The 17,950-nt window shown below is 45.8% G+C and overlaps 1 protein-coding gene and 1 pseudogene across 1 annotated transcript in view; both read left to right on the top strand.

The window, feature by feature from the left end:
• ARHGAP31 (Rho GTPase activating protein 31) overlaps window positions 1–17,040 on the top strand; it is a 57,553-nt gene extending 40,513 nt beyond the window's left edge. The window contains exons 12-14 of the mRNA XM_040485031.1: window positions 1,811–2,386; window positions 5,424–5,704; window positions 9,623–17,040. Coding sequence (XP_040340965.1) covers window positions 1,811–2,386; window positions 5,424–5,704; window positions 9,623–12,052 — 3,287 coding nt within the window. The 3' untranslated portion in view covers window positions 12,053–17,040. The remainder of the gene's footprint in view (window positions 1–1,810; window positions 2,387–5,423; window positions 5,705–9,622) is intronic.
• LOC121036613 (uncharacterized) lies at window positions 7,812–7,910 on the top strand (annotated as a pseudogene).
• Window positions 17,041–17,950: the final 910 nt, after the last annotated feature.

The raw sequence follows: 17,950 nt of genomic DNA on the forward strand, positions 1-17,950 counted from the left end.
CCTAAAGGGCCATCCGGTTCCTCCAGCCTTCCTCTAACCATAGCTGGAGATGGCAGCCATTTTACACTCAAATCTCAACCAGGTAGAAGGGCAACTCCTGAGAATCAAGACAGACGAGTCTTCCCCCTTGGGCATAAAGAAGAGCCGAACACTGGTTTTTACCTCATGGTTTAGTTCCTGTGTACTTATGTGTCTTGAATTTATGTGCTCCCATAGGCTGTCAGGTCATGATTTTGAGTTGGTAGATTCATTCATTCACTTATCAGTAAACAGTGATGGGCACCAGCCTGGCACGTAGCTGGTCATCCTTTGGTGGAGTAGATGTGTGGAGGGTTGCATGCAAGGTGACACCCCACCAAAGTGGCATCTCACCACATTGGGCTTAAGGGGCTGACCTCCCTGCACCTCTTGCTCCTGTTTTGTTTTTTTTTCTTAAGCAGCCAACAACCCCTGCTACAAGTTGCGAGGCACAGGGCTTCCCCCGTTTATCCCATGACTTTCCAATTCCTTTAATACAAAACATTTTGCTCTTTGATAAATGAAACAATGCAGAAAGTCTTTAGAACAACCTTTTAAAAATAACTGTAAACGTGTAAAATAGTGAACTTTTTTTTATGTTTATTTTTGAGAGAGATAGAGGACAAGCAGGGGAAAAGCAGAGAGAGAGAGAGGGGGAGACACAGACTCTGAAGCAGTCTCCAGGCTCTGAGCTGTAAGCACAGAGCCCAGAGTGGGGCTTGAACCCACAAACTGGGAGATTATGACCTGAGCCAAAGTCAGATGCTTAACCGACTGAGCCACCCAGGCGCCCCGACAGTGAACTCTTTTTAAGCTGACGCGATCCTTTTAGCATTGTCTCACCTTTCTAGTCATCCGTTTGCTTTGGTTTGGAAAACTTTTGAGGCAGTTCTTGCCCTGTGCCACAGAATTTAATATTTCAAAATGTAGGTCCTCATTTGGATGGGCATTGGGCAGGTATCTGCCCCTCTGAGTCTCGCTTTCCTCATGTGTTAAAGGAGGTCATTACACGTCCCGTACAGAACAGTCAAACCTCACGTTACATAAGATGTCCAGCACAGCCCTTAGCCTGCTGGGAATCATTTTATCTTGCGGTTTATTTCCCATACAGATTTTTCTCTTCTTTACTTTCACTTTTAAGTCGGTTGGGAACTTGCTCCTCACAACTGGGCTTTCTAACTTTTCATTAATTTACATTTCTAGTTTCTCATCCCCTGAATCAGCAGGAGGAAGCCTGGGAAAAGGGAGAAAGGTCTAGCTGAGAACAACAGCATTTGTCTCCTTGCTGGGAAATCAAACCCCTGTTTGGGTCCATCTGCCAGAGGAGGCTTAAAACAATACATTTTCGAGTTTTAAAATAAAACAAAATTCTGTTGGTTTGCCCTTTTTGTCTTCTCCTTCCTTTTGAGAAAACATCATTCTGCCATCTCCCATCTGTCTTTTTTCTTTTTCAAGATCTACATTTACTGCTTGGTGGATGACTGTTCTGTTTAGCAACCTTAGCAGTGGCCGTCTTGGAGAAACTGCTCTACCTGCAAAGTTTAAAACAGATGCATCTGATGACAGCAAATGTCCTGTCAGGGCATCGTGCCAACATTCTGTGCACATGAGAGGAAGCTTACTCTCTTGTCAACCAAATGTATCCACCTGTCTTTATTAGGAGGGCTAGGCCCTTACTAGAAGACGATGCCTTTCCAATATTCAGGTGTTGTATACCTTCCCTTACTGGAAGGCTGTGTAGTCGTATGTCTGCCCCAGCTGCTGACCGTGTGTCTGTTTGCTTTTTCACCAGGGAAAGAAACCAAAGGAAATTTTAATCGAACAGTCACCACTGGTGGATTTTTCATTCCAGCGGCAAAATTGCATTCGACCAGCCCTGGCAGCTCCTGTGACCTCAGCAAGCAGGAGGGCGAGTGGGGCCAGGAGGGGATGCCGGCAGGGGCAGAGGGGGGCTTTGACGTGAGCAGTGACCGAAGCCAACTCGAGAGTGCTCAGGCCCGGCCCCCACCTGAGCAGCTGAAGGTGTTCCGGCCCATCGAGGATCCCGAGAGCGAGCAAACAGCCCCGAAGATGCTGGGTATGTTCTACACATCAAACGACAACCCCAGCAAATCTGTCTTCACCAGCAGTCTCTTCCAGATGGAGCCCTCACCCCGTCACCAGCGCAAGGCCCTGAACATCTCTGAGCCCTTCGCCGTGTCCGTGCCGCTCCGTGTGTCGGCTGTCATCAGCACTAACAGCACCCCGTGCAGAACACCCCCAAAAGAGCTCCAGTCACTTTCCAGCCTGGAAGAGTTTTCTTTCCAGGGCTCAGAGAGTGGAGGTTGGCCTGAAGACGACAAGCCACTGGGCGCTGAGACTTCTACAGGTAAAGCAGGGGAGAAAGGGTTTCTTTTCATTGCAAGAGGTAAAAAGCCAGTCTTAATCTTGCTTGAACAGAGTTTGCAAGACAATATGGTGAAGTGGTTAAGACCATGGGCTGTGGAGCCAGATTGCCCAAGTGCAAGTCCAGAATCAGCCATTTCACTGTATGGTCTTTAGCAGCTCAGCTGTATGCCTCAACTTCTTGATCTGTAAAAAGGGAATGATGTTCATAATCCTATCTTCTTCATACATTTGCTGTGAATATTAAGTTAGTTAATACATGTAAGGCTCTCAGAACAGTGTCTAATACATAGTAAATACTCAGTAAATAATGCCTATTATTTTATTCACTCACATAGTGAGAAGGTAGGGGGAGAAGCTCAAAGAATGGAATTCTAGCTCAAAAGCTAGAATTAGGGATTCAATTCTTCTCATCCCTCATTTCTACCTCATATCTGCAGAGAACATGGCTAGCAATCCTAGCGATGAGAAAGAACATCTTGCTCCCAATTTCCATATGTCAAATGTGGGGAAGACTCTGATTGGTCCTGCTTGGGTCACATGCTCAACCGTGGACCAGTTATGGTTGCCAAGCAATTAGGGTCCTGTAATTGGCTAAGGGTGAGTCTCTGAACCATATTTGGAGTGAGGACGGGGTTCTATGATGAACAGCTAACTGTGAGCCACATAAAATGGAAGTAGGGAGAACCTCAAAGGAGAGGATGACTGACAGACAAACCAACCAATGCTCCTTGTGGATTAAGAATGTTTTTATTATTGAGGTGCCTGGATAGCTCAGTAGGTTGATTGTCCAACTCTTGATTTCAGCTCGGGTTATGATCCCAGGGTCATGGGATTGAGCCCCACATCAGGCTCTGAGTTGGCAGCACAGAACCTGCTTGGGATTCTCTTTCTCCCCCTCTCTCTGCCCCTTCCCCACTTGTTCTCTCTCTCTCTCTCTCAAAATAAATAAATCAACATCTTTAAAAAGAATATTTTCATTATTAATATTAGCTAACCTTTTTTGAACAACTGTTATGGTATCAGGCACTGTCCTAAGTGTTCTACATGCATTATCTTCATTCTCCTCACAACAACTCTGTGAGGTAGAGGTAGTTACTATTATCCCCATTTGCTTAGAGAGGAATCAGTTAACTTGCCAAATGAGCCATAGCACGGAAACGGAAAAACCAGGATTTTAATCCAGGTTTTAAAACACTCCACCATGCTCCTTCACATGTTTATAATGGACTGTGGAGTTACAAAAATTGTTAAAACATGTTCCCTTGACCCAGCAGGCTCATGAACTAGGGAGAGAAATTAAACTGTACCGAAATGCCGCACAGGTCAGCCTGTAGAAGTAGCAGGAGACCCTCCTTGGGCTTTTTGAATGAGGGAGGGCTTAGGTCCCTGAAACGTAATGAAAGATGTGTTCAGGAAGGATTTCAAGGGCATCAGGAAGAGACAGTCCACTCAAGAGAATTCCAGGAAGGCTTCCCAGAAGAGGTGACATTTGGGCTGGGTCTTCTAACCTAACCTAAATGGTTAGGCTTTCTCCACCCAGAAAAGATGGGGAGGATATTCTGGGCTGAGAGGCAGCTGAATATTGTGGGAAGTGTGTAGGTTTTGGACTTCAACTGGGCCAATTCGCATCCTAGCTTCAGCACTTTTTGGCAGTGTGACAGTGGACAATGGTTGATATCTCTGAGCCAGGGGTGATTGGTATCTCAAGGGCTGGGGTGAAGTCTCAATGGGAGAATGTTCATAGAATGCTTATTCACAGTCTGGCTCACAGAAGATCTTCAGTAAATTCGTCCTTTTCTCCTCCCATTCCCTTCAGGACATGGGGCACGAGATGAGCGGAAGCTCAGGTGCATCAAGTGATGCCTTGTTTGGGGAATGCTCCGGGTGGTGGGTTCGTGTGGATGGAGCAGGGTGAGGGTTAGAAGAGGAAGTGAAGCCTTTGAAGAGAAAGTGTTTCCAAAGGCTTTTGTGTGATTGGTTACTGTCCTGGGTATTTAGTCTTTATCCTGCACTGTGAAAACAGCCTTATACAATGAGATAGGACCTTCTTCATGCAAGTAGCAGAGGTCAGACTTGGGGTCTGCCTCCCTCTCCACTCCCTCTGGTCTGTTTAAGACCAGGGCTTAGGGGCACCTGGGTGGCTCAGTCGGTTAAGCGTCCGACTTCGGCTCAGGTCGTGATCTCGCAGTCCGTGGGTTCGAGCCCCGCGTCGGGCTCTGTGCTGACTGCTCAGAGCCTGGAGCCTGTTTCGGATTCTGTGTCTCCCTCTCTCTCTGACCCTCCCCCGTTCATGCTCTGTCTCTCTCTGTCTCAAAGATAAATAAACGTCAAAAAAAAAAAAATTAAAAAAAAAAAAAAAAAGACCAGGGCTTAACCATTTCATTTTAGATATATCCAGATTGATGTGCGGAAAACCCCTGGGAAGGGTCACACAGGAAGCTGTCAATCATAATCATAATACATCTTTGTAGCTTTGTGTAAATAATAGATTTCTATGCCCCGGGCAACTGCTTGACTTGTCAGGGTCCGAATTTATTTATCTGTGAAGTGAAAGCTTAGATTAGAACAGGGTTTCTCAACCTTGGCATTATTGACATTGTGGGCTGGGCAATTCTTTGTTGGGGGTGGGGCTGTTTCATGCTTTGTAGGATACTTAGTATCCTTGGCTTCTACTCACGAGATGCCAGTAGCCACCTCCTCCCCACCTACTTGTGGCAACTAGAACTGTCCACAGACGCTGCCAAATGTCTCCTGGGGAGGGGAAGAGCAAATGGTTCCTAGTCGCGAGCCCCTGGACTAGATGATCTCCAAGGCCCCTCCCATCTCTGACAGTCTGTGACTTTGGGAACTGAAGGCAGGACGTGGCTAGAAGGAAAGGGTAAAGAATGTGAGGGGCAGCAGGCTGGGAGAATTTTCTCCATACTTGGGAAGGAGGACTAGCCCAGGACGGTGACTGTGCTGGGAACAGCCTCTTTTCAAATGAACTCTTCAACAGGTAACTCTCATCCTCATTGCAGCTTCTGTACCTAAGAAGGCGGCTCTCGAGGATGCCAAGCCAGGACCGGAAGCAGTGAGGACAGAGGAATGCAGCAAAGGCCTCTCCCTGGAGCCAGGCTCCCAACTGGAGGAAAAGAAGGCTCCAGAAATCTCCCTGGGTTCTCAACATCCAAGTGAATTAGAGAAGAGGCTAGATCCAGAGAAGGTGGTGGAGGAGGGTCGTGAGGCTGACCAGGGGAAGCCCAGCACTCTGCAGGAGAGCCCCCGGGCCAGAGCCGAAGCCATGTTTCTCCACGAGATGGTAAGGTGGACTCACTGCCTGATCCGGCCAGTAAGAGTCCTCTTTATCCCAAGGGTTCTCGGACTAGCTGAAAGCAGTTTGTTTTTATTTTTTTAGAACCAGTTTCTGGCAAAGGGACTTTAGGAGACAGTCTTCTAATCAGGTCTGGGAGTCTTTTTCAGTGGACTTTTCAGAAGGCCTGTGATGATGGGAAGGAACCATCCAGCTCAGATTCCCTAGGACAGGCTCAACTCTAAATATTTCTGATCTGAGGTCACCGTAAACCAGTGACACGTCCTTGGAATATAATGACATTCGATCCCAGAAGCAGCACAAAATCAGTCCCAAATATGATGACCATTATGGGGTCCAGCTTTCCTTCCAGACATCCTGGATGGACGGTTGCCTGTGCACGTTTGTAAAGTCTTCTGAAAGATTTCCAGGATTCGCTCCTTTCCCCCATGGCTTCTCGAGAAGTTAGAACATGATGCCAGGGCTTATTACACCTCATGTACTTTTTAGAGGTGAAATTTTTCCAAGGTTTTATGGGATGTCCTTTTATAAAATGAAGGTGTGAGGAGGTTTTCCAGGGCATCCAGGGAGGAGTCCTGCACTGAGGAGGCAGCTCTGTGACCTGGACGTGTATGTCAAAGGAGAAAGGAAGTTCTTTGCCTTTTAACTTGTTTCCGGGGATTTGGTTTCCAGGACATGCACAAAAGGACGATGTGCTGGGAGTTAGGGCAGTGCAGGAGTGCTATAGTGGCCTCAAGAGGGCTGAGAAAAGGTTCCTGATGGATGTGTTTGCCACTGTAGAAGGAGAAGGATATGGACATTCTTACAGGGATTGAATTCTGGGAATAGCACTGCTTTCAGAAGCAGATAAAATTAGTTCTGGAAGGGGAACCAGGCTGGATTCAGGGGAACAGGTAAAGGCATCAGTCCATTCCTCAGTTTAAAAATGTATTTAAGGGGCGCCTGGGTGGCTTAATCGGTTAAGTGTCCAACTTCAGCTCAGGTCATGATCTCTCGGCTTAGCTCGTGAGTTCGAGACCCACATCGTGCTCTCCACTGTCAGCGCAGACCCTTTTGGATCCTCAGTCTCCCTCTCTCTCTGCCCCTCCCCCACTAGCTTGTGTGTGTTCGCTCCCCTCTCTCTCTCTTCCTCTCTCTCTCAAAAATAAACATTAAAGAAAAACAATAATAGGGGTGCCTGGGTGGCTCAGTCGGTTAAGCATGATCATGAGGTCATGATCTCAAGGTTGTGAGTTTGAGCCCCGTGTCTGGCTCTTGGTTAACAGCATGGAGCCTGGAGCCTGCTTCAGATTCTGTGTCTCCCTCTCTCTCTGCCCCTCTGCTCACACTCTGTCTCTCTCTCTCAAAAATAAATAAACGTGAAAACAAATTTTAAACAAACCAATAAATAAATAAAGTGTATGTAAACACCTACTTTGGGCCAGGCACTCCTCTGAGCATGGAGATGACTGCAGTGTGCAAGACAGTCACAGTCCCTGCCTTCTTCGAGCTGACAGCTTAGTGGGTGAAAGGTCATTAAACGCATGCTTTCTAGGATGATGTGGAATTACAGCATGCTGTGAGAGTGTATAACAGGAGGACCTAACCTAGTCAGAGGGAGGAGGGGAGTCACAATGGTCAGGGAAGACTTCTCTGAAAAATAGACATTTAGACTGAGAACTTAGCTAGACTAAAGGGGCAGGGTACAGAATAGTAAGGGAGAGCTTTCTAGGCAGAAAGAGTAAGATGTGCCATGAATCTCAGGTGGGAAAGAGCATGAAACATTCAAGAAACAGGAACAAGACCAGAGAACAGGATTGGGGCCAGAGAAAGAGGCCCAGAGGGAAGCAGGGGCCAGTCAGACAGGGCTGCTTGGAAGGGATTTGGAGATTAAGGAGCAGTGGGAAATCTGATCTGTGCAGAATTTTATACTTTAAAGGTCCCTCTATTTTGTGAGGAGAATGGCTTGGACGAGGCCGGAGAGGAGGCAGGGATGCCAGTTAGAAGGCTAGTATGTGACAGACCAGGTGAGAAAAGATGGGGGCTTAGACAAGGTTGGGGGCAACAGAGATAGAAATGGAAGGCTTCAAGAGTTATTTAGAAGCTAGAGTGGCACTCACTTCAGCAGCAAACATACTAAAATTGGAGTGGTACAGAGACGATTAGCATGGTCTCTGTGAAGGATGATATGCAAGTTCATGAAGCTTCCATATTTGGGGGGGGGGGGGGCGGTTCCTGGCTGGCTCAGTCAGTAAGGCCTGCAACTCTTAATCTCAGTGTCATGAGTTCATGCTCTGCATTGGGCATGGAGCCTACTTAAAATAAACTAGAATAAAATAAAGTAAAATAAAACAAAATAGCAACATCTAAAATAATATTTTTATTTTAATAATTTTAACTATCACACAATTTTAATAATTTTAATTATCACATAAAGAAAGACGCTAAAATGAACAGGACTTGGTGAGGGATTGGGTAAGAGTGAGGAAGAAGGAAGAATCAAGACACCTCATAGATTTCTGATCTGAGCAGAAAGATGCACCATGGTCCACTTACTGATGTGGTAGAGAGGGGTGGAGGGGAGTTTACATGCTCATTTATTTATCTAAATTTATTGATTTCTTAGTAAGAGATCAATAAATGGAGGTGCTGAGAAGAGTAAAGAGAGGCTGCCCCTGCCCTGAAGGTGAAATAGAAATAGATACAAATGAATGCAATACAGTAGAATCAGATCCTAAAAATATCCCTGCCTTTTGACCAAGTAATCCTATTTCTGGAGAATTCTCTGAAGGAAATAACTCAGATAGAAATAACTCAAAAGAAAACCTCTTATTGAGCAACTACTCACAGTATACCAGACTCTGGCCTTGAGGAATCAAAGACGAATGGACACAATTCTTGACCTCCAAGAGCTCATAGTCCATTCATTGGGAAAGATAAGATAAGCATCAAATTAATTGTAACATGAAACACATGATCAGAGCCGGATGAGAAGTGATGTCAGGTTGGCAGGAGGTCAGGTTTCTCATAAAGGCCTGAACCCCCACAGGATGGATATGCCTTCTAGAACTGCTTCTCCCTGGGACAGAATTAGACCTTGAGAGAAGAACTGAAGGCCACTGAAATTTGTTTCCCAGGCCCCGACCAGGCCTCCCTTCATCCCTTTCCTGTCTACAGTTTGGGGCTTTGTGTAGGGTAAGGGAGGAGTCAGACAAAGAGAAACTAGACTTGAGGGGAGACAAGGGCAGCAAACAAGATGGAGGAGAAGGCACCCCTTCAGATCAACAGTGGTTATCTGTGGGTAGTAGGAATATAAGATTCTGCTGTTTTTGTATTCTCCTTTATTTTAATATGTGTTAAAAAATTTTTTTCCACGTGAAATACATATTTCTTTGGTAATAAAATAAAATCTGTATTTATTTATTTGGAAAGCAGATGTCAGGGCAAGACTTAACATTTACATTCCACTGGGAGAATCTGTTTCTTGTGTGCCATCTGGTAAACCTGAGGTTAAATGAGACCAGGGGTTGGTTTGTTTTATAAGTCAACAGTGCACAGGGATTAAGTGTTTCTGTTCTGGTGTAGACACAGCTGGATTTTAGTCCCAGGCTGCTGCTCTGTGATTTCGGTAAATTGTTTAATCTGTTTGAACATAGGTCTCCTCACCTCTACAATGGGAGTAGTTATAGTAGTGTTTACCTCTTAGAGTTGTTGGGACAATTAAACAAGAAAATGCAGTTAAAATGTGTTACCGCACATCATAAGCACTGAGTAAACATCCATGGTTATTAATGCAGTGTCCTTTACTTGCTGGGATAGTGCAGCCTGGCACCTCGCCAATCCCTTTACTCTCCCTGAGAAACAGTTGCAGTTGTCGGTGCCGAGAGTCCTTGGCTCTAAAATAATCCGTTTCTTGGTGTTTTTCAGGATGAAGATGATCTGGCCAACACCCTGATCTGGCCCGAGATTCAACAGGAGCTGAAAATCATTGAATCTGAGGAGGAGCTCTCACTGCCACCACCTGCTCCAAAGATCTGCCCGGTTCAGCCAATCCTGGAGTCCAGTCCAGGGCCTCTCGCTTCCCCAGAGCCTCCTGGGAGCTTGTCCTGTGGCCCAACTGCTGTCTCCACCCCTGTGGAGGAGCGGACTAGGGATCCAACCAATCAGAGCACACAGGGGACTTCCACGGCAGCCAATAGAGAAAAGCCAGAGACTATGAACAGCCTCCACCCATCTGAGCCAGAGAAGGGCCAGCGCCCAGATCCCACCAGCCTGGCTCCTCTGGAAATCGCACCGTTTGAGGCGGCTTCTCCACAAGCAAGGGTGGACCAGGGAGGCCCAGGGAATCTGTCTCCTCTGCTCCCGCCTGCCGCGCCCCCTCCAACTCCTCTGGAAGAGGCGCCTCGAGATCAGCTATCAAAGGGCAGCCCTGAGAGAGAAGACTCGTCTAGGAATTTGCAGACAAATCCATATATAGACCAGCTGAAGTCCAAAGGCAGCCCTGGGACCCCCAGACTTTGTCAGGGGGAGGAGGTCTCTCTAGGGGAAAGAGAACATCAAAATTCAGAGAATGCTGCTCCTGAGGGAAAAGGCTCTGGTCTTCGAAGCCCAACAAGAGAGGTTGAGATCTCCCCACAAGGAGAGGGGGATGTAGCCCATTCGGTGCAGGAGCCCTCAGACTGTGATGAAGACGAAACTGTGACAGACATTGCCCAGCATGGCCTGGAGATGGTGGAACCCTGGGAGGAGCCCCAGTGGGTAACGAGTCCCCTTCACTCTCCCACCCTGAAAGATGTGCAAGAGGCCCAGGTGCAGGGCGCCCAGGGCCACCGATTGGAGAAGAGGCTTCCCCACAGGCCCAGCCTTCGCCAGAGCCATTCTCTGGATAGCAAAACCACCTCTGTCAAGAGCCAGTGGACTCTTGAGACTCCCTCCTCCAGCAGCTGTGCTAACCTTGAGGCAGAGAGGAATTCCGACCCTCTGCAATCCCTGGCATCCAGGAGAGAGATTACTGAATGGGATGAGAAAACCCTAAGGTCCTTCAGAGAGTTCTCTGGCCCAAAAGGGACAGAGGCTGTTCCCAGCCAAAAGGGACCAAGTGGTTTGCAGCCCAAACCAGCAGAAATCAGCCCTGTCAGCCTGGCAGAGGGAAAGGAACTGGGGGCACACCAAGGGCACAACAACCCTCAGATTGAGCAAGGTAGTGTTCCTGGGCCAGACAATAGCAAGGAAAATTCACCTAGTGTGCAGGACAGTACCTTGCCTGGAGAGCATCCCCCAAAGTTACAGCTGAGAGGCACTGACTGTGGACCCCCCAAAGGGAAACACAGGCCTTCTTCCCTCAATTTGGACTCTGCCATTCCCATCACTGACCTCTTCCGGTTTGAGAATGTGGCCTCATTTGGTTCACCTGGAATGCAGCAATCTGATCCAGCAGACAGGAAAGTCACATGGATGTCATCATCTCACTGTAAAGTAGACCCATGGAGCATTTACTCCCAGGACCCTCAGGACTTGGACATTGTTGCTCAGGCCCTGACAGGCCGCCGTAACTCGGCTCCTGTGAGTGTGTCAGCTGTGAGAACCTCCTTCATGGTCAAAATGTGCCAGGCCAGGGCAGTCCCAGTCATCCCACCCAAGATTCAGTATACACAGATCCCACAGCCCCTGCCCTCTCAGAGCTCAGGCGACAGTGGGGCTCAGCCTCTGGAAAGGGGCCAAGAGGAACCCAGCTCAACTGCTGAGACCAATCAGAAATCTGCCAAAGATGATTCTGTCTCTTCCTCAGAAAGCCCAAAAGAAGAGAAATCAAAGCAAGATACAGGAACCACTGCATCCTTGCCAATGGATACCACTACATCCCACATGTGTGAGGGACCCATCCTTCCTCCAGAGCCAGTCTTGGCTAACCTGCTCTCCACCCAGGATGCAACAGTGCAATGCAGAAAACGCACATCAGAGACAGAGCCATCTGGAGACAACCTTCTTTCTTCAAAAATAGAGCGACCATCAGGGGGTTCTAAGCCTTTCCACAGGTCAAGACCGGGAAGACCTCAGAGCCTAATCTTATTCAGTCCCCCTTTCCCCATTATGGACCACCCTCCCCCTTCATCCACAGTGACAGATTCCAAGGTTCTTCTGTCCCCCATCAGAAGTCCCACCCAGACAGTTTCCCCTGGCCTTCTTTGTGGGGATTTGGCAGAAAACACGTGGGTCACACCAGAAGGGGTTACACTTAGGAATAAAATGACCATCCCTAAGAATGGCCAAAGACTAGAGACCTCAACCAGCTGTTTTTACCAGCCCCAGCGGAGATCAGTGATTCTGGATGGAAGAAATGGGAGGCAAATAGAATGACATCAGTTCACTGGTGTCTGAAAAAAATGTCATGATTCATCATCTGGAAGTTATTACAGGGCCAACTTGCCATTATTCCAGGCGTAGGTTGTCCAAATTTGGGCTTATTTTGGCCTCTTCTCTTTCTTCAGACTTTTGACCATTTATCAATTAGTTCGTTTGCCAGAAAAGAGGTCAAGGGAAGGACCAAGAGATGAAATTTAGATAAATCCATAACGGCAGGTGGGAAAAGATCAGGTAACAGAACAGGGTGAAATCCTTGCCTCCAATGAGATTTCGGTTTGTTTGTGAGTTGCATTTCTCCCACATTGTCATTATCTATTACCGTTGAGAGTTGGCTAAAATAACGTCTTTTGAAAGAAAGAGAAATCCTTTGCCTGTGTTGGAAAATGTTGCTGTTGAGGTTTGAAGGCCTCCTTTTTACATCATGCTCTTTAGTGCTCTTTAAAGCATGTGTTCTTTTAGACCAGCTTTCTGATAAGCTTTGTAAAAGTGTACACTCCAGAATGGAAGAAGATTTGGAAGTGCAAACTAACACCTAAAGATCCAACTGGGTGACTTTCCCTGGAATCTCTGCAGACCTGTCCAAGATGGCTCCATATATCAGCGTTGAAAATCAGAATCTATACACAAGAGCAAATTCTGAGACTGGAAAAATCTAAGAAAACTTATTGGCTGTGGCTTTTGCTAACTTGGGACTCTACCATTATCCTGACCTCTGATTTACAAATCCAGTAGCTGGGCAAGGTGGGGGCTGAGCTGAGCTGAGGGTTACCTCAATGAAATGTGCTGAATCTTCACTTGAGTATGCAATAGTGAAGTGATCTGTTTTCTTTCCAAATCAGAGTCCAAGAACAGGATATCATCATAGAGAAAAACCTCACGCATGGGCAGAACCATACTCTAAACTTAATATGTTTAAATTGGTTGGGCATTAGAGAAAACACCTCTAGCTCAGCTTCCCTCTCCCCCACACTAGGCTGGGAGTACAGGAAAGGATAAGTGGGGAACCCTGGCAGGGTGACCATCACTACCACTTGGTGAGAGCTGCCCTTCTGAATATGCATATTTCATTTTAGCCAGTGGGTGCCTCCCCCTCTCCCTCTCCTTCCATTACTCAGAGCATATTTGAGTATCTTTCTCCTTTCCATAATCCGCCTCATCCATCACCCACCCCAGCACTCCAGCTTGCCCTTCTTCTGTCTATATGCAGGCAGAAGCAATAAACCAATCTGATCTTATTTCAGTTTTTTAGAACTTCCAATGGTTCTTTCCTTTTTGATTGGTGAGAGGAAGGAGAACTAATATAACCTGCTGGCAGATTTTTGGTGCTTCCCCCAAAAAGGGCTTCACAGGAGCCCTTCTCAAGGCAAAAGCCATTGGAGTATCAGCAGTTTCAAACCTAAGACAACGATCTTATTTGAGAAACAAATTAAAATAGACCTGTTTCTAGCCCTATCCACGACTTCTCAGGGTCAAGTCTGGCTGAACTCTGTCCACAAGCTCAGTCATTGCAGAACTTTCTCTAGGGGCTAGCCAGTACCTCTGGGCAGGCCTCACAACCCTTGCTGCTGCTGGGGTAGGTAGGGGCTGAATTAAAGTTACCTCGTCCAGTGAGAAATTGGAAGCTGATGCCCTGCAACAGATACATATTCCCCTCTCCTTTCTTCCCTGATAAACCTTACAGTTTTAAAATCTTGTCCTATACCTCTTAAGCCAGTGTCTGTAGTGGGGTAACTGGCAGGCCAGCTGATGAGTTCTACTTTCAGAGGGCGCTGAGGTGAGTGAGGAGGGGAGCAGTTAATAGGCGTTTCGGGGTCTTGCATTCTCATTAGGTGAGCAAGACACTGGACCAACAGCTGAGGAGATGTCAACCCATTAAAAAAACAAAGTCCTAGGGTATAGCATTTTTCCTCCTTGGCAAGCAAGGTGAAGAAATATAGTGGTGACAGATGAGAAAGGCCATGTTCAGGAGAGTTGAAAAGTACATTCCTGCCTTATCAGAAAATGTGGGCAGATAGGCTTTATCCCAATCGCAGTGCACTATGTTTTGATAAAGACCATGTTCCAGTTACAATGTGAGAGAGGAAGGGAACTGGACTTTGCCTCACCATCAGAACTCTGAGCCAAGTAATGAAATATTTAAACTGTTTTACGATTATTTTGAATTTTTGTTTGTAACACTTAGAGGATATATTTTTATTTGGGAATAGACTCAGAAGCCACTAAGTACATATTAATGAGTGGGTTCTGCTCGGGGCACCTAGGCACATTTCTTAAATGGCTGCCATGCTCCTTAGACAGACTCTGACACCTTTTGTCTGTAGCATCATCTTCAGGAGTTTGGATATGTGGATGCCACCATGAGACACGATGACAACTGTCCGGAGATATTCTGTATTCTCAGCTTCCCTAGCCAGTGAATCCAGAAGGCTGTGGAAGCTGACTCACCCTCTCAATCAGTGTCCCGCTGCGAAAATGTGGACTTCTTCTTCACTATAGCCCAGCCTGTCAGCTGTCACAAACGCGTCCATAAACTTCCCGGGGACTAGGGCTAGCCTGGCGCTGAGGAAATTCCATTTCATGGCAGAGAACTCAGATTTTCCCCCCTGAAATTGTTCCCCCAAATGCCCTGAGATGACCTATTTGGTCATTTGTTTGGGACTGGAAAATGACCCCCTTGAGAATGGCCGGCTGGAAATCAAATTGCCCACTTCCGCCCAGGGGAGGGACAGAACAAGGGCTTGTGCTTTCGGGAGGATCTACAGGGTGCTCTGCAAAGGGCTGAAAAATCAAATCGGCAAAGTGCTCCTTCAAATCAACTACCAGTCCTCAAAATGGGGGTGGCTGGATTTAAATGTTGAAATGAAATGCACGCATCTCCTAATGTTTTCTTTCAGTGTTAGCAGTTGCTTGAGAGGATAATCTGTATTGATTGGCAAAATGGCCCTCTCAGGCCAGCTATTTTTTTCTTTTCTTTTTTGCCAAAATGGACCAGACAGAGGGAAATTTGATTTTTATTCTTTGCTTTAGATGGAATGTGAGGAGACCTGACCAAGAACTCCATTAAAGACAGCTTAATCTAAGCCATAAAATTCAAAATATTGACCGACTCAAAATGCGGGATTCTGGGGAATTTAAAAACGTAATAAACGTCATCATCCTCAACAGTATTTATCAAGAGCTTAGTAATATTGCACTGGGTGCCTTAGAACTTAAATCCTTGAAGAGTCTACTGAAAAAGGGGAGAGGCATGGTAGCAAATGAAATAGTCCATAAACAAATAGGCACAAGATTTAGAACCATTAAGTTATCAAATGACAGCTGAAAGGGAAACATGTAGCAACTAGCATCCTTTAATAGGATTGTTAATAGTGTTCGAGTTACCTACTGACTTTAATCAAACACAATTGCAAATCCAGCAGAAGGTACTAGGGAGACAGGCGTTGAGAATTTTGCTTTGTTTAAAAAATGAGACAGCGGTAATCAAGAACAAATAGTTCTGAAGTTGTGTGTAGTCTTAATTGGTTTGGTTGTGAAGGCCTGCTGGATCTCTGCTAATGAGCCAGGTAATAGCATGCCATGCTCCTGAGAGGGGGCTTTAGAGACTTCCATCACCACAAAATGTATTAACTCCTGTTGATGATGAAGTCATAGGTCCAAGATAAGCTGCTCCTTTCATGCCTAATGTTCAGCGCATGATAATCACATTTGACTAAAATTGGGTGGTTTATTTATCTACACGGGTCTTGAAGGGGCAGTAGGGAGCATAAGATTCATTTGTCTGGAATTGGAGTGGGAGAGGTTCGGGACAGGACCACATTCTACCACCGGCTTGTCCTATCTGATGACAAAATTAATCTTGGGGTTAAGTGTTGTCAGGAGTATGATTTTAGGCACTTCCAGCAGGAAGGTCAGCTGAAAATATGGAATGACAAAGAACGTGTCCTCCTTTGTCATCACCTTCCAAGCATGGAGAGGCATAGGAGATAGAAAAAGGGTGATTGCCTGAGATCAGTGTCAGTCTAGATAGTGTAAAACTGGGGGCCACCACAGACGAACTGGCACACAGATCATTTAGCAGCCTTGAGGTTCATGAGCAATGCAAAATCACTTCTCTGTGAGGTTGAAGGAGGATGTAGCTAAATATAAGAAACCCACGAAGTAGGTAGCTGTGTGTTTTACTGGATGGATCACAATGCTTTGCAATAACAATGCCATAGTAATTCCTGGCTTATAATTCTGCAAGATAAAGCACTTTTTCAAAGGCATCTGTTAGAAATCTACATGGATTCAGCTGTTTGTTGAGCTCGACAAGTGTTTCCAAAGATATAGTCAAATTGTTTCTATTGATTAAAAAAGTATAAATATTAAACCTATCCATAGAGACATTTAAGTGTAATTAAAACAGATGTTATGCTTTAAAAATGTATTCTAATAAATGATATAAAGGATAATGCTTATGATGGCACTGTGAACTAGAGAAAGACCTGGGCTCATCAAAATCAATAATAGGAAAAGTAGATTATATGCATCAGGCTCATTGTTCTGGTTCGATGTTGGCTTTCTTTCTTCAAGGTTTGGTTTCACAGCTGGAGTCCTGATGATTTGCTTGAGTAAATTTTTCTTGTTTTTGTTATTTTACCTCTTAATATTGTCAAATATTTGCAACTTCTCTCTCTTACTGTTGTAATCATACATGTTACCAAAGATACCCATTATAAATCAATGGATATTGTCATGAAAATTAAGAAGAAAAAAAGCTATTGCTTCTCAAAAGTCCACAGCTTACCAAGTTATGTGAATCCGTCTGCACAGATGTGAACTCAATTTTTCTATTACTTGAATCAGTCAATTGGAGGGGACTGCTCTTTCATTTGAATGATTATGTTAATGGTGCTCTTAGGGAAAGAAGCAAAATCCTGGCATATATTATCACAACAAAGGGGGAGAAAGGCACTCAGTGGGTCTAAATCACAGGCCCTTAGGAAAAAAAAAAAAATCACACAACTAAGGCTTACAATTTGGCAATGAAAAACACCACTGCCAAGGGGACAAAAATACTAGCCTTCTAAATAAAAATATTTAGCACTTCACACTACTCAGGTCTGCTCCTGTCATCCCTCATTACTACCCTAAATGCCTTTTCATCTTCCCTATTCCCAGATCCACACTTGCTCTGTTTCTCTTTCCTGGATCCGTGCCCACTGCCCCCCAAATGGCAGCACACAGTTGCCCTCACTCTTAATCTTTCCTCCAGCCTCTGGAGTCTTCTCTCATCACAGCCCTGGTATCTTCCCTCAATGTTGCCTCCACTTCCTGGATTTCAATAAAACTTGACTCTCCTCTGAGGACGCTCCTGTCCCTGAACAGTTAAGGCTACACATTTCTCCCTTGTTACACAAACTAGGTGTTCTCTAGTTTCCCACTTCTGCTTTTGCACCATTGCTCCTGCCCATCTTCTACAAAAATCTATTACCAAAATTCATGGAATCCAGCTATTTTAACTTTTATCATACTTTGTGGCTACAATGTAGTCAATGTCCCAGATCTCCCAGCCTTTGGCACCGAGCTCCCTCTTTCCACCATTGTTCTGGATGATTTCAGTGTTCCTGAGGAAAACCCGCCCCGCACTCTTGGCACAGTTGCTCACAGCTTTTACTTCTCTTTAGTTTGGGCCATTTGCCTCCAGGGTTTCACATTATGCTGTTTCACAACCCACAACTCTGTGATCCTAAACTCTCATATTCCATTCTCAGAATTTCTCCTATCCTTGCTCCTTTATCCCTTCTACTTGCTCAAGATTACTAACGCCTGGCTTACGCCTACTCTGAGAGACAGTACTCCCAACCAGACTTCATTCTTCCTTCCCTAGCCTTTCCAGACCTCAAGGAATAG

Source organism: Herpailurus yagouaroundi, unplaced genomic scaffold, assembly GCF_014898765.1.
Source record: "Herpailurus yagouaroundi ecotype Mexico unplaced genomic scaffold, PumYag 162, whole genome shotgun sequence".
NCBI classification, from domain to species: Eukaryota; Metazoa; Chordata; class Mammalia; order Carnivora; family Felidae; genus Herpailurus; species Herpailurus yagouaroundi.